Source organism: Myotis nattereri, assembly GCF_964212035.1.
Source record: "Myotis nattereri genome assembly, chromosome: 9".
In the NCBI taxonomy this organism is placed as follows: domain Eukaryota; kingdom Metazoa; phylum Chordata; class Mammalia; order Chiroptera; family Vespertilionidae; genus Myotis; species Myotis nattereri.
In genome coordinates, this window is record NC_138084.1 from 424736 (window position 1) to 451745 (window position 27010).

The 27010-nt window shown below is 66.8% G+C and overlaps 1 protein-coding gene across 1 annotated transcript; it reads right to left on the bottom strand.

Moving 5' to 3' along the window:
* Positions 1-2995: 2995 nt before the first annotated feature.
* Positions 2996-10537, bottom strand: IGF2 (insulin like growth factor 2). The gene is made up of 4 exons (XM_081099409.1): positions 10451-10537; positions 8979-9140; positions 7530-7687; positions 2996-7316 (listed from the first exon to the last, which is right to left on the bottom strand). Exons 2-4 carry the CDS (start codon positions 9133-9135, stop codon positions 7077-7079), a joined length of 555 nt encoding a protein of 184 aa, XP_080955535.1. The 5' UTR covers positions 9136-9140; positions 10451-10537; the 3' UTR covers positions 2996-7076.
* Positions 10538-27010: the final 16473 nt, after the last annotated feature.

Sequence of the window (27010 nt, forward strand, 5' to 3'; positions counted from 1 at the left end):
GGTGAGTCAGCACCTCCAGCTTAGCCAGCGGCCGCTGTCCTGCCGGTCGCTCATGGTCAGAGCCTCAGTGCCACCCTCTGCCCTCCCCGGACCCGCCATTCAGCCCGTCGCTGGGGACACGCAAACGTGGGCCGCCCTGTGGGCGGTGCTCAGGCAGACTTCCCCGAGGTGCCGCAATTCAGCAAAGCGCTCAGGCGACGAGGGCGCGACCCAGGCAGCCTGCAGGGCACGTGTGACCTGGGCAGGGGCAGCCGTGCAAAGGCCCTGGGGCAGGACCGCGCAAGTGTGTCCACCCGGACCCGGGGCCGAGCAGGCCAGGGTGGCTTCCGGGCCGTCGAAGGACTTCACTTGTCTCCAGGAGGACGAAGAGCAGAGGCCGGACCTGGCCTGAGGTCTTAAAGGCCCTCCTGGCTCGCCGTGGAGGTCAGCAGCGCAAGCAGACAAGACCCTCACGGGCGGGAGGTGCTGGGAGAGGCCGGATGGCGGGTTCGGACCAGGTGTGGCCTCCTGCTCAGCGCACTGCAGGCCGCTCGGCACCTGGAACCGGGCCGGCCGAGCGGCTGCATCCTCCTGTAGCTCGTTTCCCAACGGGCAGGTCCTGGCAGCTTCAAGCAACAGAAGCTCGCTGTCTCCCCGTCTGGAGGCGCGTGCCTGAGGTCCAGGTGCCCAGGCTGCAGGTGCCAGGCAGGTCCCGCCACCCCCCTACCCTCCGGGGCTCCAGGGTCCACCCCGGGCTGATGGGTCCTGCCTGTGTGCCTCACTCCTCTCTTTTCTTTCTTTTTCTTTTTTCTAAATATATTTTTATTGATTTCAGAGAGGAAGGGAGAGGGAGAGAGAGCTAGAAACATCCATGATGAGAGAGAATCATGGACCGGCTGCCTCCTGCACACCCCGCACTGGATCCAGCCTGCCACCCGGGCCTGTGCCCCGACCGGAATCGAACCATGCCCTCCTGGTTCCTAGGTGGACGTTCAGCCCCTGAGCCTCGCCGGCCGGGCGCTACTCCCTTCTAATCGGGACAGCCGTCCCAGGGTTTAACCACCACCACCCGCCCCCCAAACCCAGAATGACATCTTGAGATCCTTCAGCTGGTCACATCTGCAAAGACCCTTTTCCCAAATAAAATCACAGCCGCAGGTCCCAGGGGTGGGACGGGGCACGTCTTTGTGGGGAGCCTCCATTCAGCTCTCCAACATGGCCTGCGGGGCCCCCCGTTACAACTCCGGCCTCATCTCCCACACTGGCCCCCTCCCCCTGGCTGCAGCCTCTGCCCAGGGTCCCCGGGACCTGCCTCATCCCCCCTCCAAGAGAGCTCACGGCCCTCACCCCCTCCAGCCTGCACCCCAACACCACTCTCTCCCTGAAGCCCCGCCCCTAAGAAGAGCACCCCTGCCCTGGCCGGAGCGGCTCAGTTGGTGGAGCCTCGGCCTGTGCACCAAAAGGTCGTGGGTTTGATTCCCAGTCCGGGCACAGGCCCAGGTTGAGGGTTCGATCCCCAGCAGGGGTGCATGCGGGAGGCCACTGACGGATGTTTCTCTCTCTCTCCCTCGCCCTTTCTCTCTCTCTAAAATCAATGAACACGTATCCTCGGGCGAGGATTCAAACAAGAGGAGCACCCCAAGATTTCCCTCCATGACACTGAGCCTGCGGCGCCCTGCACGTGGGGGTGCCCGTCCCGCATGTGGGTGGCTGGCTGGAGCTCAGGGTGAGCTGGGAGTCTGCAGGGCAGGGAGGAGGAGGAGGAATAACAGGGACACAGTTGGGCCAAGCAGAGTGGGGGTGGGGCAGCAGCGGCCTGACGGGGACCCAGGCTCATGCAGGAGGGCTGGCGAGGGGACCAGTGGAGATCGGGGGGTCTGGGGAAGCAGGGTGTGGTGGGGGCTGCAGCGAGGTGAGGAGGCTGCCCGGGAGGCCCTGGGTGAGGGGAGGCCCTGGGTGAGGGGAGGCCCTGGGTGAGGCGGGCCAGGTGCTGGTGCTGGAGAGGGCGTGGTTGGCACAGAGCTGAGAGGAAGGGAGACCCCAAGCCCAGCATCGGGGGGTCCTGGGAGGGGGCAGGGCCGCGGTGGGCCTTCGAGGGCAGGTCCTGCATGAGGCGTGTGGGAGAGAAGCTCCACTCTGGTCCAAGGCTGGACAGAGGGTCCTGAGCTGGGCCCACCCCCCTGAAGTGCCTCAGATCCTCTCACGGGGGGTTGGGGGGTCCAATATTTCAGGGTCCAGGGCCCTTCGCCCACCCGGCCCCCAGACCTTGCCTGTCAGGCCCCTGCCTGCCCCAAGAGCTGCACAAGCCCCCCACTCTCTTTGCCCCCTTCCAGCCCCTCATCTTGAAGGCTGACGTCACCGCCTCCAGGCAGCAACATGGCGGCCCCTGTGGATGTCACCCCAGACCCCAGAGGACTGGCTTGAAAAGGGGCACAGCCCCCCAAAGCTGCCGGGACCCCGGTACAGCCTCCACTGCCTTGGCCCCGCCCCCACTGCCCCTCTCCCCACAGTGGGAACACCGCTAAGGCCGGAGGTGGGAAGGGGCAGGTCAGGCCTCCAGCACCCTGGATGCCAGCCTCGCTGTAGGGGTGCATGCAGCAGGGGAACCAGCCCCACAGTCAGGACCCCCAAAAGCCAGAAGAGTGGGCAGGGGAGGGGCTCCCAGTGGCATCGGCTTCGTCTGTCTTGGGGTGACATGAGTCCCAGGTGGAGCAGCTGAGTCCCCATTTCCAGCAACAGCTACTGTTTCTGGAACCTTCAGAACCTGCCCAGAGCCCATCACCCACAACAGAATGGAGCTGCAGCTAGGGTGCCTCCCAGAGAGCCCCCCATGGGCCCCACCCCCTGCACCCTCTGTTTGAGGATGTGGTCCCCGGGCCCCGCCATGGGGTGCAGACCCCAGCGCTGTCCTCTCCCGGGGCTGTGAGGGGCAGGGCGCGTTCACCTCCCCAGGGCCCCCTCCCTCCCGCGGCCCCGCACCCCGGAAAGAGCAGAGGACTCAGAAGAAAATGCATTTGAAAACTTTATTGGGATTGCGAGCATGAGGTTAGAGACGAAGCCCGGGCACTGGGCCTCGCCGGAGACAGCGAGTTAAGGGGCTGAGCTGAGGCGAACACGGCCGCGGCGAAGGCACGGCGGCGGCGATGGCACGGTGACATGGGTGTTCTGCACGTGGGGGTCTCCAGCTGATGGCGCAGGGAGGGGCCGAGAGGGGTCCCGCTGGAGACTGTTGGGGGGAGGACTTGGGGAAGAGACAAGATGGACGGCCACAACCATGAGCACGGGGGGCAAGTGGGGAGCCGGGGTCGATGGCTGAGACCCTCGGAGAGCTGCTGAGCGGGGGGCACAGAGGAGCGTCGGCAGATGCCCCGGGCGCCCATCCCCGCGAGGCGAGGAGGGTCATACAAGTGGGATGGGCGTCCGGCCGAACGGGCGGGCGATTTGGGGTGCCTCGAAGTCTTTTTGGATCTCTGGCCAATCTCTGGGCTTTCCAATTAGAACAATTTGGCTGTTTGGGTTCCTCCAATGTTCCGAATGGCCCGTTCCCCGGGCACCTGCCGAGGCCCCTCTGTGCCGAGGGCAGGCTGGCATGACCGCCCCCGGGGTCACGCCAGCCCTGTGCCAGGGCCCCAAAGCCTCGGGCCTCTAGACTGCTAGTCGGGCCGCCCGCAGGGGGGCTGCGCTGGAGGCAGGAGTGGGGGGAGGTAAACCCCCAGCCGCCCGGGTCCCTGCGGCAGCCCTAGGCACCGAGAGGAGTGGTGGCTGGTCGGTGCCCGACCCGTGGGCCTCGGGGCCCAAGCAACCCCGGTTGACGAGTCAACCTCGCAGCTCTCTTGCTCTGCTGGGCTCCCTCCTGAGCCCCCCCGACTGCCCGGCCTCGCCCCGCCCACCCCAAGGAGGCCCCGCGGAGCTAGAACCTCCCGGGGACAAGGCAGGGTGCTGAGGAGGCGGGCACGGTGTCACCGAGGGGTGGGGGGAGAGATCCCCAAGTGCGCGGAAGGCGGCCACCTGCTCCAGCCCGATGGAGCCCCTCTTCTCACGTCCGCAGCCCCTTCCCCCCCGGCTACCGCCGGGGGCCCCTCCTGATGGCCTCCGAGCACCTTCCTGACACCTGGGGAGACGCCGTCCCACCCCTCCTCCGCCCCTCAGGACCCCCAGGGACCAGCCACCGTCCCTGGGAGCCAGGCCGGGCAGTGGCCCTCTCCATTCCCCTGGGACTTCTCCGTGGGTGTTGTGGCTAGCACCCCACGGAGGCTCCACTCTCAATTCAACCCAAGCGACAGAGACAGATTTAAAAAAAAAACAAAAAACGCAGGGCGATAAATGGCGGGGAGCAGGACGGCGGTGGTGACGACGGCGGCTTGCGCGTGACTTCGGTCACTGCTCCCCTGTTACGGGCGGGAGGTTATACTGATGTGAGCGCAAGAAAGCTAAGGAGGGTCAAAAAAAACACGGAAACATGCCCCAGGAGCATCGAATTAAAGGGGGGAGATAGATCAATTGGCGTCAATTTGGGGTTCTGATTGGTGTCTGATTCTGCAGGTCTCCTCAACACTTCCTCCGACTTTGGGCCAAACCTCACTGGGCCACTTCCTACCCCAGAGCAACCCCACCCAGCCCCCACTGCCCCCCACCCACCCCTCCAACCGCCAGACTTCCCACACTCCCCATCACCTCTGCCGGCCGCCCGGGACCTTCCTTTCTGAGAGGCTGCCCGGGAGGCCGGCAGAGGTGGGCCCAGGTGTGCGGGGCCGAGGCCCAGGTCTTTCTCGGGCACACCTGGGGGTCAGGCTACGGGGCGAGGGGGCATGCCTCGCTTGGCTACAGCACCTCCAAGTCTGGCCTCATCCTGTCCTCGCTGGCACACGCGATGGCGGGGTGCGCGTCGGGCTCACACTGCGGGGCCGTGATGACAAGCAAGGGGCCCCTCCTTCATCTCAAACAGATGGAACCGCCAACTCGGGCCTGGGACACGCCCCTCCCCACAGGGGCTGTCGCAGGGGCCAGGAGGGCAGCTGGAGACATGAAAACCTCAGCAAGAGAATTTGGGATGGAACGCGGTCAGATTGGCACGTGGGGGGCTTGGTCTTTCTCATTTTTAAGTCCATCCTGTGAGTGTGTGTGTGTGGTGTGAGGGTGTGAGTGTGTGTGTATGAGTGTGTGTGTATGAGTGTGTGTGTATGAGGATGTGTGTGTGTGGGTGTTTGTGTGGGTGTTTGTGTGTGTGTGAGGATGTTTGTGTGTATGTGTGTGTGTGAGTGTGTGTGTGGTATGAGGGTGTGAGTGTGTGAGTGTGTGTGTATGAGGATGTGTGTGTGTGGGTGTTTGTGTGGGTGTTTGTGTGTGTGTGAGGATGTTTATGTGTATGTGTGTGTGTGAGTGTGTTATGTGTGTGGGTGTTTGTGTGTGTATGTGTGTGTGTGGGTGTTTGTGTGTGTGTGGGTATGTGTGTGTTGTGAGTGTTTGTGTATGTGTTTGTGGGTGTTTGTGTGTGTGTTTGTGTGTGTTTTTGTGGGTGTTTGTGTGTTTGTGTGTGTGTGTTTGTGGGTGTTTGTGTGTTTGTGTGTGTGGGGGTGTTTGTGTGGGTGTGTGTGTTTGTGTGTGTGTGTGTTTGTGTTTGTATGTGTGTGTGTGTGTTTGTGGGTGTGTGTTTGTGTGTGTGTGTTTGTGGGTGTTTGTGTGTGTGTTTGTGTTTGTATGTTTGTATGTGTGTGTGTGTATGTGTTTGTGGGTGTGTGTGTTTGTGTGTGTATGTGTTTGTGTTTATGTGTGTTTGTGGGTGTTTGTGTGTGTGTATGTGTTTGTGTTTATGTGTGTGTGTGTTTGTGTTTGTGTGTGTGTGTGTGTGTTTTATGTGGGGATTGATGTTAAGATTTGGGGGTGTGGGGGTTTTTACAGGATGGACTTTGGGGTTCGTGCCAATTAAATGTCATTGCTGCCAATTTAGGTTTTCATGTCCCTTCCCTCCTCTGGTCTCAGGTGGCGGTGGTGGGTGACGGTGAGAGCCGAGCCGAAGCCAGGCTGGGGCTGGGGGGAGGCCAGTTGGCGCTGAGAGTGCCCGGTCTGGGGCAGGAGGCGCTGGAGCAAGGACATGCCCACCTGGGAATTGGGTCCCTCCTGTCTCCTGGACGGTCAAGGACTCGAGCCCAAGGCCAATTTGACCCGAGGTCCTAGGGGAGGAGACGGAGGGGGGGGGGGCCGAATTCTTTTACTTGCCAATTGTTTTTAAGCCAATTAGTTTTTTAGTGTGTTTGCAGCCAATTGAGTTTGAGTTTTTTAGGGATTTTTTGTTTTGGGGTTTTTTTTTAGGCCAATTGGAGTTTGTGGTGTTTGTAAAAAGCCCGCTAGTTTTAGGGGCTTGGTGTGTGTGTGTGTGTGTGTGTGTGTGTGTATGTGTGTGTGTGTATGTGTGTATGTGTGTGTATGAGGTTTAAATTTTATTGTATAATTTGGAGTGATGGTTTGGTTGAATAATTTGGTTGAATAGTTTGGCCGAATAGTTTTACTGAATAATTTGGGCAGATAATTTTCTTGAATAATTTGGTTTAATAATTTGGGGGGATATTTGAAGCCAATTGGTTTTGTACATTTTCAGTCCGTTGAATAATTTGGGGGGATATTTAAAGCCAATTTGTTTTGTACATTTTGAGGCTGTTGAATAATTTGGGGGGGATTTTGGGGAGGGGTATTTAAAGCCAATTGGTTTGGTACATTTTTTAGGCTGTTGAATATCCCTGAGGGGGTAATTTGGGGGGGACATTCAAAGCCAATTGGGTTTGTACATTTTGAGGCTGTTGAATAATTTGGGGGGGGTTGTTGGAGGGATATTTTAGGGGGATAATTTGGGGGGATTTTTTAAGCCAATTGGGTTTGCACATGTTTTAGGCTGTCGGGGTGACGCCCTCAGGCCGATGGAGGGGGCCGAGGGGTGTAGCCTGACATGGGGAGGTTGGGGCAGGGGGCGGGGGGGGCGCGCTGGGAGGAGGACGGCGCAGAGAGGCTCGGGGGACCTGATGGGAAGTCCCGGGACCTGGTGGTAAGTCCAGTCAGGAGGCAGGAGGAGGGTGGGGCCGCTCCGCAGAATCACTCAGGTTGGCTCACTTCCGATCGCTGGGCGCCTCAGCCGAGGCGGCCCCGTGGGCAGCAGCGTCGTGCGTGGCCAGGGCATTCAAGGGCCGTTGGCGCTTGGCCTCCTTGAAGGCTTCCAGCTCCCTGGCCAGCATGTGACCGCGACGGACCCGCAGGAGGGCGGGCAGGCCCCGGCGCAGGCGTTGGGAGGACTGCATCCAGGCGCCGGAGTTGAAGTACTTGCCCACGGGGTACTTGGGGAAGTTGTCCTGGGAGGGGAAGGGCCAGTCAAGGGGGGCCGGCTCCCCCGCTGCAGCCCCCAGCCAGCCGGGGCCCCCCGCCCGAGGGGCTGGCACCCTGGCACCCCCAGCTGACAGGCGGGGGCTTCCCCTGGCTGCCCTGCCCCCTGGGGAGCTGGCGGTGTCCCCCCCCCAAGAGCCCCCTCGGGGAGGAGGCCCGATTCCGTGGGGAGGGCGTCTCACCGGAAGCACGGTCGGGAGAGTCGACACATCCCTCTCGGACTTGGCGGGGGTGGCACAGTAGGTCTCCAAAAGGGCCAGGTCGCAGCTGCGGAAGCAGCACTCCTCCACGATGCCACTGCCCCGGCTGCTGCGACGGCTCGCTCGGCCGGCTGGTCTGCCTGCGGGGGGAGGGGTGGTCAGCTGTGCCCCGCAGAGAGGGGGCAGGGCGCCCGCCGGGGGCTGAGGGGGGCCCGCCCCAGTGCCTCCCTCCTGGACTGAACACGGGCACAGCCTCAGGGTCTCCAGACCCAGGGTGGCTTGGGAAATGGGTTCAGGGGCCGCCCGGCGAGGGGTCCAACCCCCACATTCCAGGACCACAGGTCCCGGGACAGGAGTGCCTCCCTGAGCCAGACACTGAGACAGGTGGGAATGGGAGGAGGAAGAAGAAGACGGGAGGAGAGGAGTGAGGACCTGCAGACACCGCGCCCTCCGCTCCTCCCGTCCTCCCCTCGCTCCCCCAGGCTCCGGGTCTCAGCCACCAGGGAGAGCGCCCAGCACCTCAGCCTGGGGCCCGGGTGGGGAGGGGGAGGAGCCCCTAGTGAGGGGTCCGTCGTGGGTCCCATGGGTGGGGCTGGGCCCAGCACCCCTTCAGGAGCCACTCCCTGGGTGAGGGCCAACTGCTGCCAGACCCTACGGTGCCCCTTCCCGCCCCAGAGGAGGCAGGGGACAGAGGGCGGGCACAGGCGAGGCAGGCGGCAGGGGCTTCGGATGTAAGAATCAGGAATGCTTTTCCAAGAGAAGCTTGGAAACCGCCAAGCCTGGCCCCTGGGGGCCCATTTCTCAGGGTGGGTCAGGGGAGGCTGCTGAAGAGAATGCCCACGGGGAGTGCCAGGACCAGGTGTGACAGGCCTGGGAGCAGCTGGGCCCCTGCCCTGTGGGGGATCAGCCCTGGACCGCCCAGCCCCCTGAGCGCTGTGGCACCAGGGGCTCCCCGCTCCTGCACCCCCAGGCGGAGCAGCGCCCCCAGGCCGCAGGCCGTGCACGCTCACACCCACCAGCAACGTGTGCTTTGGTTCCCATTGGTTTCCTACCCCTTTTGTCAAATCTCCAATTTGATAAAATTTTCACAATGGGCACATCCCTGAATATGTGGCCATGGTCAAAATGTCAGGCACCAAGCCACGCCCCCCTCCCTGCTCACCAGCTCCCCCCCCCCCAAGGGAGACCAGCGACCCTCCATTTTGAGTCTTTATTGCAGGAGAGTGGGGGGGGGAATGGGTGCCGCCCGCCCCGCACACTGAAGGTGCCTGATGAATGCACTCTCCAAAGCCCAGCCCACCCTCCGTGGCTAGTCCTCCCCCTGCCCCCCCATCCCCCCTGCCCGCCACCCCTCAGAGGACCCAGCACTTGTTAGCACCTGCTGTGTGCGCCCCGCCCCCGCCCCCGCCCACCGCCCCCAGAGCCACTTACTGAAGTAGAAGCCGCGGTCCCCACAGACGAACTGGAGGGTGTCCACCAGCTCCCCGCCGCACAAGGTCTCACTGGGGCGGTAAGCAGCATAGCAGCACGAGGCGAAGGCCAAGAAGGTAAGCAGCACCAGCATCGACTTCCCCACTGGAAGCGCCATGGTGTCTGCGGGAGAGAGGGGTCTGAGCCGCCGGCCGGCCTCGCACTCGGAAAGTTCGGAGGCCACTGGGCAGCAGGGCTCTCTCCCCAGCGGCGGCTCTAAGGGAGACGGAGATGGGCCCCGTCTGGGAGGCGCCTTTGATTGGCAGCAGGTGCTGGTCGGCGGTTTCCCGTGGGGAGGTGGTCCCCATTGTCACTGCTGCAGGGGCTGGGCCATGCCCAGAGCCGCAGGGGCCAGTGCTGGACGCGGGACCTGGCCTCCATCCTATGATGTCATGAGGGCGGGGCCAGCACCAGGCAGCGGCCACTCCTGGGTCTCCCAGCGCCAGCCAAGATGGCAGACGGCCCCACCCCACGGCGCGGCAGCCCGAGCATCCCAGAGGACCAAGTCTCAGGGTCCCGCGGCCGGCCCCCTCCAGGGCTGTCGCTGAGCAGAGCTCAGGCCAAGGATCCGATGACCAGCATGACTCTGGGGGGCGCCGTTCTCCTGACTCACCCAGTCCCCTAACTCCAGCCTGCCGTGGGCACCCAACAGCCGCAGAAAAGTCAAAGCCTCAGGGTGCCTTCAGGACCCCCCCGCCCCCCAGGGGAGCAAGAGAGAGCAGGCGAAGCCGCCTGGAGGCCAGACAAGTTCCTCAGGGTCCAGGGTGGAAGGAGTGGCGGTCCTAGGACACACCCCCCTGCACAGGCTGAGCGCCCCTAAGGAGTGGGCGGCTTGGGAGGGGCCCTCGGCTTCTCAGCAGCCGGTCCGAAGGTGGGAGCCCCTCAGGCGGGCGGCCCCAGCCTGTCCCTGCACCCCCAGGTACGAGCCCTTTCGGGGGCAGCCAGTGGCTCTGAGTCCACTGGCACCCCGAGGCTCCCCGGGCAAGGGCGGGGCAGGCTGCCGGAGCTGTGCCCCTCCCAGGCTCCCCAGCCCGTGGGCACAGGGCAGCGAGCAGCGTGGCCCCAGCCCCGATGGAGCCTCGAGGCAGTAGCCCAGGAGCCGCGGCGGGAAGGCAGCCGCGTGGCCTAAGCTCCCCGAAGAGCCGCAGCTCCACGGAGGGACCTACACGGCCAGCTCCGTCCCCTGGCGCTGCCCCGGCCTGGACCTCAGCTGCCTCCCAGCTGCCCCGCGCTCCATCCCTCCGCAAGCCCGGCCCTGCGGTGTGGGGTCCGGCCGGAGCCCAGCAGAGGGCATGCCGCGGAGGGCAGCGGCGGGAGGAGCGGGGGGCGCCCTCGCTGGAGGCAGCGGGCAGCGGCCGAGGCTGAGCCGGAGCCGGGGGCAGGCGGGCGGGCTGGAGCGGAGGGCCGCGGGGCTCCGCTCAACAGCTGGTTACCTGCAGCTGCGCAGGAGTCCTGGGCTGGAGCAAGAGGAGGAGGAGGAGGAGGAAGCTGAAGGCTGCTTCTCAGGAGAAGCCAATGTCCAGCTCGCCGCCTGGTCAGTGCCTCGGCTTTTTATGTGCGAGCCGACTCCTCCCAGCCCCGGCTCCACCCCGGCCCCCACCCCCCTCCCCGCTGACCACTCCCCCCGCCCCTCTGCCCCCGCCCCCTCGCGGCTTCCAGCCAGTCCCCTCTCTCCTCCGCACGCCCCCCGCCCCCCGCCCCTCCCCTCCCCGCCAGCTCCATCCCTGAGCAGAGGACCATGTGGGGGGGGGGGGCGCCTTCTGAACCCCCAGCCCAAGTCCGCACCGGGCAGTGGGGGCGGGAGGGGGGCAGCTTCCCCTCCTTGTATGGAAACTTCCATCTGCGCGCGGCGCGGGGGCTGGACACTCCCCTGGGAGCCCCCGAGCAGCCCCTCTCCCCAGATTCCTACTTAGAAATGTTGGGGGCAGGGAGGGGGAGGAGGGCGGGGGGGATCCTGCAAGTGTGGCGCCTGGCAGGACGCTTTTGCCAACTCAGCCCCCCTCGCTCCCTCCTGGCCCCGCCCACCCGTTTCTCTCTCTCTCTCTCTCTCTCTCTCTCTCTCTCTCTCTCTCTCTCCTCTCTCTCTTTTGCTGGCGCGAGTGCGCATACCAGGGTGGGTTTCTGAGACCCGCGCCCCCCCTCTTTGCCCAGCACCCTGGGGGGACGGCCCTCCCCCCGCACGGCGCAAACCCCAAACTTTCACCAACACCCCCCCGCAACTCCAAACCCACCAGGAAGTCGCTTTTGCAGACGCTCACACCTCTCCGGGCATTTTCCGCGGCCCCTACCCCGCCCCCTCCGCGGCGCAGGGAAGAGCGCGGGGTTCGCCTTGGGGAAGGGGCCCCGCCGCCCGCGCCCCGCACCCGCCCGGGCGCCCCCCCGCCCCCGGCCCCGCGGCCCGCCATCCCCGCGGCCGCACGGCGCTTACCTTGAAGCCGGCACAGCTGCCGCACACCTCCCTGCTGCGTGATATGCGAACCGGGCAGCGGGCGAAGGCCCTCCTGCCGGACACTCCTCTGCCAGCGCCGCTCTGGCCGAGTCGCCGGGGCCGAATGTGCGACGGGTCAGAACGGGGGGATGGCTTTTTTTGGGGGGGGGGGAGTATCCGCTGATCGTTTGGGGAGGACGGGCCTTCTGTGGGCTGGGGCGGGCCAGATGTTGTACTTTAGGGGGGGAAGGGTATCGGGAAATGAGGTCAGCTGTTGTATCCAGGACAGAGGGGGGCAGAGATAGAGAGAGAGACAGAGTGAACGTGAAAGGGGGGGGGCCGAAGGGCGGGCGAGAGGGAGAGGGGACAGCGAGAGGCGGGCAGGCGCACAGCGGGGGAGAACAGTCAAGAGAAACAGAAAGTCTGTCCAGGGTCCGGGGGCGGGCGGGGAGGGGGGGCGGGCGTGGAGGCGCGGGTCCGGGGGGGACGGGAGGGAGCCGAGGGAAGGCTGCGGGAGAAACGAGTGCGCGGGGCCGGGGCCAGAGGCGAGAGAGGTGGAGAGGGGAGCACAGAGAAGCGAGGGAAGGTCGCCACGTCGGGGGCCGGGGGCGGTGCGAGGCGGGGCGGAGTGGAGGCGTTACCCGGGCCGCGGGCGCCCAGCTCGGTTTGGGCCGACGGAGCCCTCGGCCGTCGCGAGCCCGGGCCTCGGGGGGGCGGTGGTGGCCGCGCTGGAGCCGCTCGGGACGCCGCGAGGAGTGGGAGCGGCCAGGCGGCGCACCGGGGAGGGCTGGGAGGGGGAGCGCGGGGAGATGACAACGCCGGCGGCCTGCGAGCCGGACTGCCTGCGGGGGGGACCGCCTCCTCGGGCGAAGCGGGACGGGCGTTGAGGTAGATAGACGAGGAGGCGGCGAGGGATCCGCAGGCCCGGCGGAGCGCGCCCCCGCCGACGGCGCCCGCGATGGGATCAGCAGCGCACGGACGTCGAGGCGGGGCCGTCGGCCCGATGGAGCGGGGCGGGCGTGGGCCAAGAGGCGGGGGCGGCCGGAAGGGGGGGCCGGGGGCCCGCTGGGCCTCACGCAGCTCCGCCGGAGAGCAGGCGAACTCCGGGCGCCAACGCCCGGCTCTTATAGCCGCGCCACCCCGCGGTGCAGCGCCCGCTCGGGCCCCGCTGGCCTTGAGCCCGCGCCAATGGGCGCCCGGCCGGCCCTCGCCCCGCCCCCGGACCGCCTCCGCAACTCGAGCCAGGGGAGGGGGGCGCGGGCTCCGGGGCGCGGGAGCCTGGAGGGTGGGGGCGGGGGGACGTGGGGTGTGCGGGACGAGCTGGGGTTGGGGGCAGGGAGCGGCTAAGTGTGCACGAAATCCCAATTCTACCGTGTGAAGGGGCCCCCGTCTCGGGTCCCGGGGTCCCGGGTTTCCTGCGCTGGTGCGCGGGGGTCACAGAGGGAGCGGGGTGGGCGGTGTTCCGGGCCCCCGCAGTGGTAGGGTCCCCGCTGCCCGACGAGGGGCGCCCCGTCGGCGTGAGTGAGGGCACAGGTGGCTCCGTGTGGCCCGGGGTCCCCGAGTCCCGCTGGGAGCGGCGTAGGGGGAGGAGGGGTCGGCGCTGGGCGCGCGCAGGGCGCGCAGCCGCCACCTGCCCGTGCAGGCGCGGCGCCTCCAGCCGCCGCCAGACCCCGAGCGCCCCCCGGTGCCGCGCGGGCCTGGTCTTGGCCGAGGCCGCCGCCAGGTGCGGTCGGTGCGGAAAGCGCGCCTGGCCAGGCCTGAACGTGGGGCGGGCGCAGGGCCCGGGCGAGAGGGCCGAGGCGGGAAACACTGTTCAAGTCCTACCTGCGTGGCCGAGCTCACGGGGCGCTCTAAGCGGCCCGCCCCAGGGCCCCCCGAAATGTCCCGGTCATGGTTTCCCTGGCCTCAGGCCGCGGGACTCGCGTAGACCCGGGTTCAGCCCCGGGGCCACCGCGCCCCGGGCACCATCCGAGAGTTTGCAGACGTAAAGACTCCTGTCTTTTCCCAAGTCAAACCCACGCACAGGCCCCCGCGCGCCGCCTGCGCCGGCAGCCCCTGCCGCCCGCGCCTCCGCTGGGGACGGGGCTGCCGGCGGGAGACCGCGCGGGGTCGCCGGACGCCGCCATCAATCACCTCGCCCGCCCGCGCCGCGCGCGCTGCCCCGGGTCCCGGGCCGGGGTGGAGGCGCCTCTCCCGGCGTCACTCCGACCCAGCGCCCCGCCCGCGCCCCCACCACGATCTCTGCAAAGGCGCCGGGGTCGAGGCGCTGGCCCCAGGCAGTGCGGCCGCCCGGAGGCCCGCCCGCCGCAGGCTCCCGCGCACCGGGCCGGTTTCCCCCGAGGCCGCCGAGGCGAGCGCCGGCCAGCCCGGGCGGGAGCGGGACCGGGAACCGGGGCGGCGAGTGCGGGCGGAAGCCCCGCCGGAGCGCGGAAGCGGCAGGAGCTCACCGCGAGGCTGGAAGGCGGTCGGTCCGCGGGCGGGCGCGCCGGGAGAGAGGCAGGAGCGAGGGCTCTGCGCCGGCGGCGGACGTGCAGAAGGTGAGCGGGACCCCGCGCTAGTCCCCGAGGTCCCGGGGCGACGCCCAGCCCGTTGGAAGACCCGGGGATCATGCCCAAATTTGGGGGGAACTGGGGGCTCTGCCCAGTCGTTTTCCTGGACGCGGGAGTTGTGCCCACGTCCCGGCGGACACGCTGCCAGGCCCAGGGCGTTAGGGGAACAGACATTCTTAAACGTAGGGCTTTGCTGGCAACGCCGAGCCGCCGAGACCCGCCGTGGCGCGCGGGGCCGGGAGCCGTGCCCACATGGGGGACGGGGACCGGGCTCGGTCTGACTTGCAGGCGGAACGAGTGTGTGTCCCGGAGCCGGGGCGCGGAGGCTCCCCGCCGTGGGAGCTGCGAGGAGCGACTACATCAGAGGCTCCAGAAAAATCGCGGCCAAGTGTGGGGACCCCTGGAAACCGCTCCGTGCACTGGGGGAGGCGCCGCGCGTGGGGCGCCCAGTGCCTGGGCGGCGGGCTTGGGGGCACCCGCAGGATGGGTGGGGAGGTAGATTTCTCGATGATTCCAGAAAAATTCTCTCCATGGAATTCGGGGGGCCCCAGAGGCGCAGGGTCTAAAACTGAAAGAAGAGACCAGGGACCACACTGGGGGGACCTCGGCAAACCCCGCGCGGAGGGAAGCGGAGGTTTGTTCCCGAGATTCGGGCCGCGGGCCGGGCGGCCGGGGCTGGGGAAGCCGCTTCCACGCGTGGTGGCTCCGGCAGGTTCTCAGAGCCCTGCAGGGACTCCAGCGCCGCGGTCTAAAGTTGGGGGAACCCGGGGTGTGAGCAGTGCTTTGGGGGAGTGCAGAAAATCGAGCGCGTCTATTTTGTTTTTAAATCGTTTCATTTGCTGGAGGTCTGTTTTGGGCGAACAAGAGAAAATGTCCTTTTTTTCCTGCGCACTGTGTTCCGGGGGCTTTGGTGAGGCATGGCCCGAATATGGGGGTCACTGGAAACTGCCCGGTGGCGACTGGCAGCTAAGCTCCAGGTACAGGCCCCCCCGCTGCCTGCGATTTCTGGGGCCTGCGGGTGTTCTTCAGTCCCCGGGCACTTTCATTTTGGGGGACCCGTGGGGAAAAAAAATGCCCAAACTTAGGGGAGGGGGCTCAGGGAAAGGGTCATGAAGCCAGGGGACCCATAATTCAATGTTCAGAAAAAGCTCAGTTGTTTTGTGGAGGAAAATAAAAATCGCAATTTGCTTTGGAAGGCTGGGGGTAGCGCCTCAGCTCAGAGCCCCCCAAAGTCATTTTGGAATCGTGGCTCCAGGGAAGTGGCCAGGTCCTCAGGAGAACTGGAGGCTGGCATCTAACTTTGGGGGGAAAGGCTGAAGAGTTCCTAAACCCTGGGACCTGGAGAACCAGTGTCCTAAATCCCTGGGAGTGAGCTGGGTGGGGAGGGGGCAGGAAATGTTGATTAAATTCGGGCTGACCCCCATGGGGTCCTGGATGCATTGGAGCCCAAGAAACCAGTGCCTTTGTGACCCCCGTGTAACCCTGGCGGGGGTGGGGGGGATGATCTGGAGGGCAATGCCTAATATTTGAGAGAATGAAGCAAACCCGGGCCGCGGGGGCCAGGAGACGCCGTGAGGGCCAGAATTTACGATCAGCATCTGCAGTTTAGAAAACCCAGGTTCCTGTCCGTGAGCGAGGGGCCGGGGGATTTTAAAAGACGCAAAACGTTACCACGCGGAGAAAATGTCCAGGCTGTTTGGTGGCCGGCACTCACAGGACCGGGCGTCCCAGGCACAGCCTTGTATTGCGCTGGGTGCGGTGGCCCAGGCGCCTGGGGGACCCCGTGAGATTCTGGGGAACCTGCATAGCCGGGGGTCACAGGCAGGGGTGACTGCTCCGGGTGCTTTGGACCTGGGTGAAGGGTCTCATGGGCAGGAACCGAGCGGGGCAGGAACCGAGCGGGCCGGGAAGCTCGGCAAAAACGCGTGCCCCCATCTCCACGGCCCACGGGAAAATGCTCAGGGGGTTGGGGGGACAGAGGCCATGGAGCCGGACCATCAGGACTCAGAAAAGGGCTGGGGGCTCTGGGGAGCCTCCTAAATCCTGTGCAGGCAGCCGAGCAGCCTTCTGGGGTTTGGGGGTAATTTGCTTCCTGCGTTGGGGGACCTGGGGCTCTCAGTGTAAAATTTAGGGAGCCCGGGATTGGTGCCAGTAATTTTGTGGGACCCCCGCAGGTATCACCCCAGGCTGTGGGGAACCCGTGCGGGGGGGTGTCAGCAGGGACAGGAAGCTGGAGAGACCTTGTTGTTAGCCTCCAACATGGTGGGGACACAAGAAAAAAAAAATGCCACTTGTTTGGGAACACAGACCTAAGGGCCAGTCGAACCCTGTCCACCCTGGGGAGCCGGGCCAGCTGGCCACGTGGCCGCAGGGCAAGGCGGGTGGACGCGGACACCGCGGGGAGCACGGGTGGGTGGCCCACGGGTCTGCAGGACCCCGAGGGGGAGCGCGGCTCCGTGAAGCGCCGAGGAACAGCGAGGCTGGAGCGCCCAGGCCACGCGTGTAAATTTGGGGAAGCCGAGGGGGACTCCTCTGTGTGCGGGTCCCTGGAAATTCATGTCTCAGAAAACGCCTAGGAGCTGGGGAGATGCTGAGTGTGTGGGGGGACCTCGGGAGCAGGACTGTGACCCCAGAAAAAAGCCTCGCCCGTCTTTGGGGGGAGCGGGCGAGTGGCTGAGTGGGTCGGAACCCCAGAGCCGGGTCTGCAGGAGAGGCCGGCGCCCGGCCGAGAAACCAACGTGCGTCCAGGGCGCGCGCGGAGCAGGGGCGCCCTCCGGGGGACGCGGCGCAGGCGGCGGCGGCGGGGAGCGCGGGGCTCCCGGGGCGCCCAGGGCAGGATCGCCGCTTCCCTTCGCTTTACCGCTCCCCCCGCCCCCCGCGCCCCCCAGGTCTCCGTGGCCGAGGCTCCGCGGGCCCCCGGGCGGAGGGCGGAACCGAGAGCCTTGAGGCAGAAACCCGGCGGCTGATCCCGGCGCCTCGGGCCGCCGCTCCGCGCGCGCGGGCGGGCATCTCCGAGGAGTCCCGCGGGCTCCCCGCCGCCGCCGCCCCACGCGCTCCCGCGCCGCGAGCCTAGGCGAAGCCGCGGCCCGGACGCCGCCGCGGGCAGGCTCATCCCCGGCTCGGCTGGGGGGCCCGGGCGCACCCCCGCCGGCCGCCCCCGCACGCCTCGAGCGCCTCCCGGGTCTCGCCCAGGCACCAAACTGCCGCGAAACCAGCTCGTGTGCGTGAGGCGAGAAAGCGGCGGAAGTGGGGCGGCGGGGGGGGGGGACGATGTGGGGCAGAGGTGGAGGGCAGGCCTGCCCGGGAGCGGGGGGCCGGGGGTCTCCTTTCGTTTTGTGCAAATGTTCACCGAAGGCCTCCTCCCCGGGGCTGGGGACTGCGGGGAGCAGGGGAGGCAGATGCGCAGCCAACTCGGCCAGGCGCTGCTGCTGCTGCGGGGAGTGGGGGCAGGGTCGCCCCTCAGCACCGGGCAGGGTTGGGGGTGTGGGGCAGGGACCCCCTTCCCCGGGGATCTGTGGGGGGGAGGGGATGTCAGCGAGGAGGCGCTTCTGGGCAGTGTGGCACAATGGTTTGGGGCCTGGGACCAGGTCACAGGGCACTGCTTGTCCCCAGGGTCACCCCACGGAGGGACCCCGGCCGGAAGGGGCCAGGGGAAGGCAGGGGTTAATGCCGAGGGACAGGTGTGGCGGGAAGGCCCCCTGCCCCCAGGACAAGCAGCCACTTCACCCCAGAGCCCAAGGCATGCGGGGAATGTCCCCCCTTCAAATTCCAGCCCACATCAATCACCCCCTCGCCCCGTCCCAGGAACATCTGGTCGCCCCCCCCCCCAGGACAGCCCCCTCCTCAGCCCCAGGCCGGCACTCAGGCCTGTGCCTACAGAGGGAGGGACAGCCCGGAGCCCTGCTCCCCGCTCCACGCGACTTGTGAATTGTGGGGTGGGGAGAGTTAAAATAAGGCCTGTCTGTGGGCCGGGGTCCCCGAGAGCCCAGAGCAGATTCCAAATCCTAGAGGGGCGTCTGCTCAGGACAAACGGAGGGACACAGGCTCCCTGGCCCTGCTGGGTCCTGCACCCGCCTCTGCCCGCTGCTTCCCAAGCGTGGAGCCGCCGCCGCCGGGGAAAACCCGTTAGCCCTCGGGGCTTCCCCTCCCCGGGTGCCTGGGGGCCTTCACGCCAGTGGCCCGTTCGGGGCTCCCCCGTGTCCTGCTCCCCACAGGCGCTCATCTGGAGAAGCTGGTGCTGGGAGACGCGCCCGGACCCCACAGGTAGGAAGGAAGCCACCCGGTGCCCGGCCGGGGTCAGGGCGGGCGGGGCGGGGGGCACATGGCCTTCCCGGGTGCTGCCCCAGAGCCCTCTCCTTATTTAGTCAAAAGTGTGGCTGAAGGGGCAGGCGCGGGGGAGCGGATCCGGGTCACCCTAGGGCTCAAAAAGGGCACTGGCCACCCCCAGCCAGGACCCACCCTTCCCAAGTCCCCGACTTCCAGCCCCCCAGGCAGGAAGGGACCTGCTAGCCGCCCCCTCCCCCAGCTCGTCACGGGGCTGGGGTCTCCTCGGCAGAGCTTGGCTGACAGGGACCCCAGCCCTGCGCCACCCTCCCCAGCCCTGCCCCGGCACCGGCACCGGCACTGACCTCCCCTCTGGATCCACAGACCCAGACTCGGAAGAGAGGCATCAGCCCTACAGGATCGGACTCACCCCTCCAGACTGCCCTGCGCCCCCCACCAGCTCCGCTCACGGCCTTCCTAGCTCCTCGCAGCCGCCGGCCTGCCGTCTGCCTCTGGCTCCCAGCTTCCTCCCCCGGCTCTGGCTTCGACCTGGCTGCTCCCCCTCCCTGGGCCCAAGCCCAGCGTTTGCAAACCCGGCTCCATCTCTGAGGGTCCCCGAGCGCCCCTCCCTCACCCCCCTCTGCAGGGCTCGGACTGTGCTTGGCTCTGGGAGGGACGCCCACGCAGGTCAGCCCCGACCCCCGACGGGAAGCAGGGGACAGATGCCCAGGCCGGAACCAGAACCAAGGGGACCCAACAGCACCAGCCACCCCAGGCTCAGGCACCAGCAGCCGATAAACCAAAAACCAAAAGTACGTAAAGGTTGGGTGGGGGAGGGGGCGGCTGAGCCGCAGGGAGAAGGAGCCCCGGGTGGCCCCATTGTACCCTTGGCTGTGAGGGAACTAGAGACACCCCTGAAAGCAGGCTCTGGGCTCCTCTGGGACGGGCAGGCCAGCCTGGAAGGGGGTTGCCTGCTGTGTGAGTGGGTCCCTGCAGGCTCTGAAGGTGGCCCCTGTGGCTTCTGTGTCGGGCACAAGGAAACGGAGCCAGCCCATACGCCCGCAGCCACCCCGGACCCTGGAGCGGAGCATCCCTCCAGGCAGCTCAGCGGTGCCCCTACAGGTACCCAGTCGGCAACCTTGGCCTCCCCACCCAGCCTGCCCAGCAGGGCCCAGCCTCGCCTTTCCCATCACCCCACCTCCACTCCCTCACAGGGAGCCCTGCCACCTCAGACAACGGCCCCCACCCCCACCCCTACCCCCACCCCCACCCGCACCCCCACCCCCACCCCCTCACCCGCAGGGCACTCCCCAGGCTCAGGAGGCTTCTCCCTTTGGGTGGTGCCTCACGTGCCCCTCACGATTCCTCCGAATTCCCATGCTGACGAAGGGGGACCGGAGAGGGGACGCCCAGGTGTCCAGTGCCCCGGCCGAGCCCGCTCTCCTCACTCCCCTCTCCCTCCTCTTCCGTCCTCTTGTGGCTCGGTCTGCACCTTGACCCCTGCCTCCCCCCTGGGCTGCTCCCCTGGCTGCCCTCTGACCTTCTCCCAGGAGTGCCCTGCAGGACCTCGCTGCTGCCCACACCTGAGCCCCCCAGGAGGCAGAGACTCCGGAGCGGCCCCCTGAACCCCAGGCCCCAGCTCTGTGACCCAGCACCCCCAGCCTCGCCGCCTTGTAAATGGGGGTGTGGGCTAGAGCCGCAGGGGGGCTCCTGGCATGGAAGGCACCGAGTCTGCCACGTGGAGAGGGGACACCTGGGCCCTGCCTGGGCCTCTGGAGACACTCACCCTCCTGGGCTGGGGCCGGTGGTCGGTGGCGCCTCAGTGCTGAGCGCGTGGGAGCCGCGGGGACCGTGGGGGCTGCCGGGAGCGCCAGGGGCACAGGCTGCAGCAGCCGGCCTGGGGGCTGTGCGCGCGGCCCGCTCTGGGCGGCTTCTGCCTGGGCCTCTGCCTGGGCTGGCGTGCTGGCCGGGCCGGGGGCTGAGCCGGCTGGGCGGCAGCGTCCTGGGGCTGCGGGCTGGAGTCCGCCTCCTCCTCCTCCGCCGCCGGGAGCTCAGCAGTGACCCTTCGGCCCCTGGGAAGACATGGAGGTGGTCGCTTTAAAACACATGGCCCCCAAGCAGGAGCCCCCAGCCCCCAGCCCCGTCTCTCCCTGGCTGTTGGAAGGGGAGAGGCCTGTGGGTCCACAGGTCATCGTGTTGGGGGTTGGGTGGTGGTCCCTTTGCCAAGTTGGAGGGCAGGGGGAGAGGCCCACGGGGCACCCGGAGCTGGGCTTTCGGAGCCAGGCCTGAGGAGAGGCCCACAGCGGGGCGGGAGACGCCCTGTGGCTGGAAGACCCTGGGCCTGGGCTGGGGGCTGCACACACAGGGCCTGTCTTGGGGGATCACAGCACAAAACCGGAAGCCTTCCCCACCCAGCAAACCCACCGAGAGTGGGGAGGCAGCTGAGGGTGGGGAGTGAGCTCCTCTGGGGAAGGCCCCCTGCCCGCCCCCTCACCCTCACCCAGCGGACCAGGGCAGGGGCGGAGGGAGAGAAACCACCTGCACCCGCACTCAGCTCAGCCACCGGGCCGCTGGGCACACGGGGCAGAAGCCTGACCCTCGGCCCCACTGTGGGGCGGTGACCGTACGTCCTCAGAACAGGGCTCTGGGGTGGTCGGGAGGTGCAGGGGCTGGAAGGCAGGGGAGCCGGATTTTTAAAAAATATATATAAAAAAAACTTCAAAATCTCAGCCTGGAGCCTCTGTACTGTCGTTTGTCTTCGGTTGGGATGGGGGGTGGGGGGTGGGAGGGAGCTCCTGACACCAAAAACCTGCCCCTTGCACTTGCCAGCACAGCTGCACCCCCCGCCCCCGCCCCCAAGGGCAGCCCCGCCCGCGCCCACGCTGCCAGCAGATCAGGGAGGGAAAACGGATTTTCCTCGCTGGAGCCCCCCGGCCACCTGTCTTTTCCGTCCCCTCCAGCAGAAACAGCAATCCCGTTAGCCACCCTGGGCCCTCAGCCTCCGTGCGTGAACGGCACCCCAAGGTGCTGCACGAAGGAGGGAGCCCCGTTACCTGTGCTCTAGTTGCTGGGTGGCCCCCGAAGTTCCCGGGCGGTGGACAAAGAGGACTGGGGAGTCACCGGTGCCCCAGGCTTTCTGCGCCAGCGGCCCAGCCGACGAGCCGCCCGCTGGGCTAATATTAGCAGCTGCCGCCAAAGCAGGGGCTGCTCTGGCCGGGGCGCCCGCCGTGGGAGAGGAGGGGGGCGAGGCTGAGGCTGGAGAGACGGTGGAAGGCAGCTTCAGGGCTCGCATGACAGCGGGTCCTCAGCAGAGGGACGGCTCCCACCACTGAGCAGACACCTGCCACATGCCAGCGGCGTTTATAGCTGGACCCCTGGTCTCCCCGGCCCCCCCCCCCCACGCCGTCCCTCCAGCCCCTCCAAATTTGGGTAGCTTTGCACCAACTCAGTGTGGCCGGGGCCTCTGGGGCAGCTGGCCGTGGCACTGTCCCAAGCTTGGGCACAGTGTGGGGGGGGAGGGAGGGTGGGTGTGGGGGGAGGGTGGGGGGGGTAGGGGGGTGGAGGTTTGGCCCGCCTCTGACCCCATAGAAGGGGGTTTGTGAGCCTGCGCACAAGCCAGAAGCACGCCTGCTAGCCAGCTGGCAGGACTGGGGGGGGGGGGGAGGTTGTGAACTTCACAAGATTGACACTTGGCAGTCACTTGACACCCTGGAATGCGGGTGGGCTTGGCACGGGTAAAATGGGGGTGGGGCGCAAGGGGGAAGCAGCAGATTTAAAGAGAGAGGTCAGCAAAGTCACCCTTTAGGTGGTCCCCACACAGCTGCCACACAGTACGGTCCTGTCCTTCCTCCTTCGAGAGGCAGGACACTCACGGGGGAGCCTTCTCGCTTCCCCAGTCACCCCTGACACAGCCCCATACACAACGGGTGTGGTGCCAGGCACTCAGGGACTGCCGCAAGTGGCAGCAGCCTGGGGAGCCGGGGGGTCCTGTTCCCAAGTGGGATGATGGGGTCACAGACTTTGGGACCTGGATGAACCCCCAGGGAAGGCACAGCCCCCCCGAGATCTCACCAGGTGGAGGAGAGCAGGGCAGACAAAAGCGCCACCTGACTGGACCAAATCTCACTCATAGGAACTTGAAACTTCTTCTTCAAGCCTGCGGGGAGGCAGGAGCAGGCAAAGGTGCACCAAGAGGCAAAGGCATGCACTCGGCACACAAGCACCCGTCCCCACCCTTCCCCCGTTCCTGCACCCAGTGTGCACCTGACGGGTCACAGCCTGTGTCAGGGTTTAATCTCCCTTTTCCTTGGAGACCTTCACCTGAACCCCCTTCCTTAGCCGGAGGGATAGGGCATTCAGTGGGGAGGACGTAGGGGAGGCAGTCCGCCTTGAGGGAGACTCGAGTTGGCTGGGGTGGGCCAAACAGGACACAGACGGCCCAGGTCCACACCAGCCCGGGCAGAGGACAGGTGGGGCTCTGGGTAGGGAGGGACGAGGGATGCTCCAGACTCCAAGCAGGTTCACGGCACACGGAGAGCCGTCAGGGTGAAGCGCCTGGCGTGCGGCTGTCGCCGGCTCTGCCGGCTGTGGCTCTGCTTAGGGCTCTGTGGCTTGCAGGCATCACGGCCTTGATCCCCGAGTGTCCCCTGCAAGATGCCCAGGTGTGGCCAGGAGCTGGGGCCTGGCCCCTACTGGGAGACCTGGCTGGGACTCCCAGCTGCAAGTGGGGCTGGGGAGGGGGCGGGGCTGACCCAGGCCAGAGGCCCACGGAAGGGGGTGTCCCCAGGGGGAGAGGGTGGGCAGCCGAGGGGCAGAAAGGGAGCAGCTGTTGAAGCCCAGAGATCAGACCCCTGCACAGTGGGGACCTTACCGCTCCCCGGGGGTGTCTTGAACCTGAGCTCTACCCCCCAAAGGGCTCCCTCCACGGCAGGGTTACTTTATTCCACCAGAATCTTGCAGCCCAGCGTCTTTAAGCGAGGGAAGGGGAGAGCAGGAGAGGCAAGGCTGGGAGGGCCCCGGGGCACTCAGCCCTGGAACCACTGAGGCAGGGCTAGAGGCACTGACTCTCAGCAACGCCCCCAGGGACACGCGGCCTCTGGGGGACGCAGGGCAGCGGAGGGAGCACAAAAGGGCCCTCCTGGTGCAGGAGAGAACCGAGAACCCCAGAAATCCCATCTCAAGTTTCCTCCACTTGGCTCTTTAAGTGGCCTCGTGCTGACACCTGGTGGTCACTTCTACAATTACAGCGTCACCGCCCGAAGGTATTACACATTGGGGGGCCCCCTAAGGAGAGGAGTGGGTGGGGGCAAAGCCACCCCATTTCTCCCAACAAAGGGAACCCCGCTGCAGGGTCGGGGTACGGGGAGTTCTGCACCTTTGCACTCGGGTGGGAGTCTCTGGTCTGCCCCCATCCTGGCATGACTGAGTGGTCAGTGAGGCCTAAGGGGACGCCCCCCGCCAGGGTCTCCGGCTCCCGGGGGCGGGGGGTGCTCCCTCCCCAGGGGGTGCGGAAAGGCGGATGCCCAAAGCCAAACGTGCCCCCTGGGACACCCCGGAAGCTCCCGCTGTGTTCTGAGACTTACAGGAAGCTGTGTTACGTTTGTGTCAGAGTAAAATGAGATGTTACTGGGAGGCAGAATGTTGGGGGACCCCCCCTTCCAGACAGGCAGGGACCCGGAGACTGAAGGGGGGAGTAGTCCTGCACCGGACACAGTTTCTGTCCCCCACACCCCCTCCAACACACACACACACACACACACACACACACACACACACACCCCAAGGCTTTCAAATCTGGCCTGAGCCTGACACCTTGTGGCCACCTGAGGAAGTGCAGCCACAGCCTCTGAAAGCGCCTGGCTTTCCTCTGCGTCAATGCTGCCCTTAGGGTGACGCCTGGGCTGCTTGGCCAAACCCGGGGGTCCAGGAGGAGGAGGTAACACAGAACCCCCACCCCGAGGGCCCCCTGCTGTCAGGTCACCGAGGGCTCAGCCGCCTTCGTGGGGGCCGCCAGCGGGCCGAGTGAGGCCGCCCCAGGTTGCACACGGCCCTGGGCCCGCGGTGTCTGTGCAGGTGGCTCAGGGGTGCTCAGATGGGCCAGGCTGGGGCAGAGGAGGCCTGAGGGGACGGCCAGCTTCGGGGGTGCAGCTGGCGGGTTGCGGGGTGCCGGCTCTGTTTTTTGGGAGCCCGTCCAAATCCCGGCTCTGCAGCAGGCCGGCGAGGCCAGGGCACCAGGGGCTCCGTGTCCCCGTGGCCTCGAGAGTCCTATGTGCTGGTGCCCAGCAGCCCGCGATCGGGGTCTGGCCCAGGAAGTGCTAATCCACTCGCTGCTCAACACCCTGAGGTGAAGGCGCATTTGCCCCTAAGCGGTCCCTCCCGGGTCGTATGGAAATGCAGCCAGGGGTCAGCACCTCCGCAGCAGGCCCTGCCGCCCTGGGACCCTCCGTCCCCTGCATCTCCTGCGTTAGGTGCCCACCAAGAGGACTCAGAGCGCCCTGGCCAGTTTGGCTCAGTGGATAGAGCGTCGGCCTGCAGACTGAAGGGCCCTGGGTTCAATTCCGATCAAGGGCGCATGCCCGGGTTGCGGGTTCTATCCCCAGTGAGGGGCGTGCAGGAGGCAGCCGATCCATGATTCTCTCTCATCATTGATGTTTTTCTCTCTCCCTCTCCCTTCCTCTCTGACATCAATTAAAACAAAAAGAGAAAGAGGCCTCGGAACTTGGGGAGCAGGAGGCCGGCCAGGCGGGGTCTCTCGATGCCCGGCTCCCTTGCTGGTGAGCTGGGGCTGCTCCGGCACAGGGAGCCCCGTTCCCCGAGCGGCTCTGTGGGCCTCATTCCCTTTCTTGTCCTTTCCACGCCATGAGCCCTCCATGGCCCAGCCCGCCTCCTGCCCTGAGGAGCTGGTGGCCACACCTGCCCACGGCCACACCTGCTTGCCCGGGGACTTCACCCTGGAGGGGTGCCCCTCCCATGTCCAGCCTGGGACCCCCCGCAGCCCTATGGGTGGGGGGGGTCTCCTCTGATTCCCTTTCCGTGGACGAGGAAGCTGGGGGGCAGGGCCGGGGGGTGCGCCCTGGAGAGCCAGGCCCACGGGCACTCCCTCCGGCCCTGCACGGACGTGGAGTGGACACTCCAGCGGCCCTACCTGCTGAGGCCAGGCCAAGAGATGAGGGCCCACAGGAGGCAGCCCATGTGTCCAGACCCCAACCTGTCCAGCCACGGGAAAGGCCTGGGGGATGCCTGCGGCCACTGCGACTCCGGGGGAGCACAGGGGACCCACAGCCTCCCCTGCTGGGCACGTGCCCGAACAGTGAGCCCCACGCGGACTCATTCTCAGGTCCGGGCACGGGGCGGGGGTGGGTGGGGGAGACCCCTGGCCGCCTGCTTGGGCCTCGGGCCCACCTGGAGCCCCCCTTGCCCACAGCGGGCCAGGGCCAGGGATGCACCCCCAGCGGGCACAGGACAGACCCACTCTCCAGGCTTGGGGACGAAGCCCACCTCCCTCCCTCCTCACCCCTGCCCTTGACAGACCGAGTCAGACCCCAGAAGGGAGGGCAGGGGGGGACAGTGACACCACCTGGGCAGAAGGTGGCCGAGGACCCGAGGGGGTGGGGGCGGAGCGGGCGCCGGCGCAGCCTGAGGGCCCCAGGGGACCGAGGGGAGGAGCCCCAGGGCCCCAGGTTCTCCTCTCAGCCGTGTCCTGTGGCCGTGTGGACCGGCCCCCAGCCCGAACCCGAGCCCAGAGGGAAGGGCTGTGCGAGGTCCCGGAGTGGCTGTGGGTGCGGGAGGGGCTGGCAGGGGCCCAGCTTGCAGGCGGCGGGGCTGGAAGAACAAACGCCCGGGGCTGCAGCTGGCGGGTTGCGGGGTGCCGGCTCTGTTTTCCAAAAACACAGATGGGCCAGGAGGGGGTGGGCTGGCGCGAGGCCGGCGGAATGTGGGCCCAGGTTCTGACGGCTCAGCAGCTGCCAGGGCACGTGGGACCAGCCCCAAGCCCAGCTTCGGGGGTCAGGCCGGGGGTCCCCCAAAGGCAAGGCCTGGCGAGGGGGGTCTGAGCTGAGGTATGCTGGACCCGAGGGGTGGGGGCGGAGCGGGCTCCGGGGACCGTGGGGAGGCCCCGGCCCCGGCCCCCTCTCCTGGGGCCCCTGCCCGGCTGTTCCTGGGGGGCAGCCAGAAACAACAGGGCGAGGAGGGGGCCCCCACCTGCTGGACTCCACCCCCACATTCTTTCTGGAACCGACCTCTGACCTCCCCACGCTGAGCAGGAGGCAGGGGCGAGGGTGGGCGTGGGAAAGAGCTAACCCAGATCGCTGGCCCCGCCTGCGGCCTCCTGGCCTGGGGTCTCTGTCCCCAAAGCCCCCCTCCCCCCACGCCTGCACATGAGCCTCCACAGAGCGGGGGGCAGCCTGGCGGACAGCGACGGCCACCCCTCAGCCCGGCCTCAGTCTCCCCGGGCCCTGGGGACGCTCAGCAAAGGCCCCCGCGGGGCCTGGGTTCCTGGCCCCCCTCCTGCCTCAGTTTCTCAGCTGTAACTTGGGGTTGCTGGAGGAAGTCACCCCTAAGGACTTTCTGGTTCTGGGGGTCCTGGGGGGTCAGACGCTCACCGGGTACTTTCCCAGGACATTGGGGACCCAGCACGATTGTCAGCTTCTTCCCTGGAAGCCTGAGCCCCTGAGAGGCAGGGTGGGCGGCGGAGACATGGCCACCCTGTCCCCACCTAAACCTCGGGCCTCCGGAAGGCAGGGCCGGGAGCCACC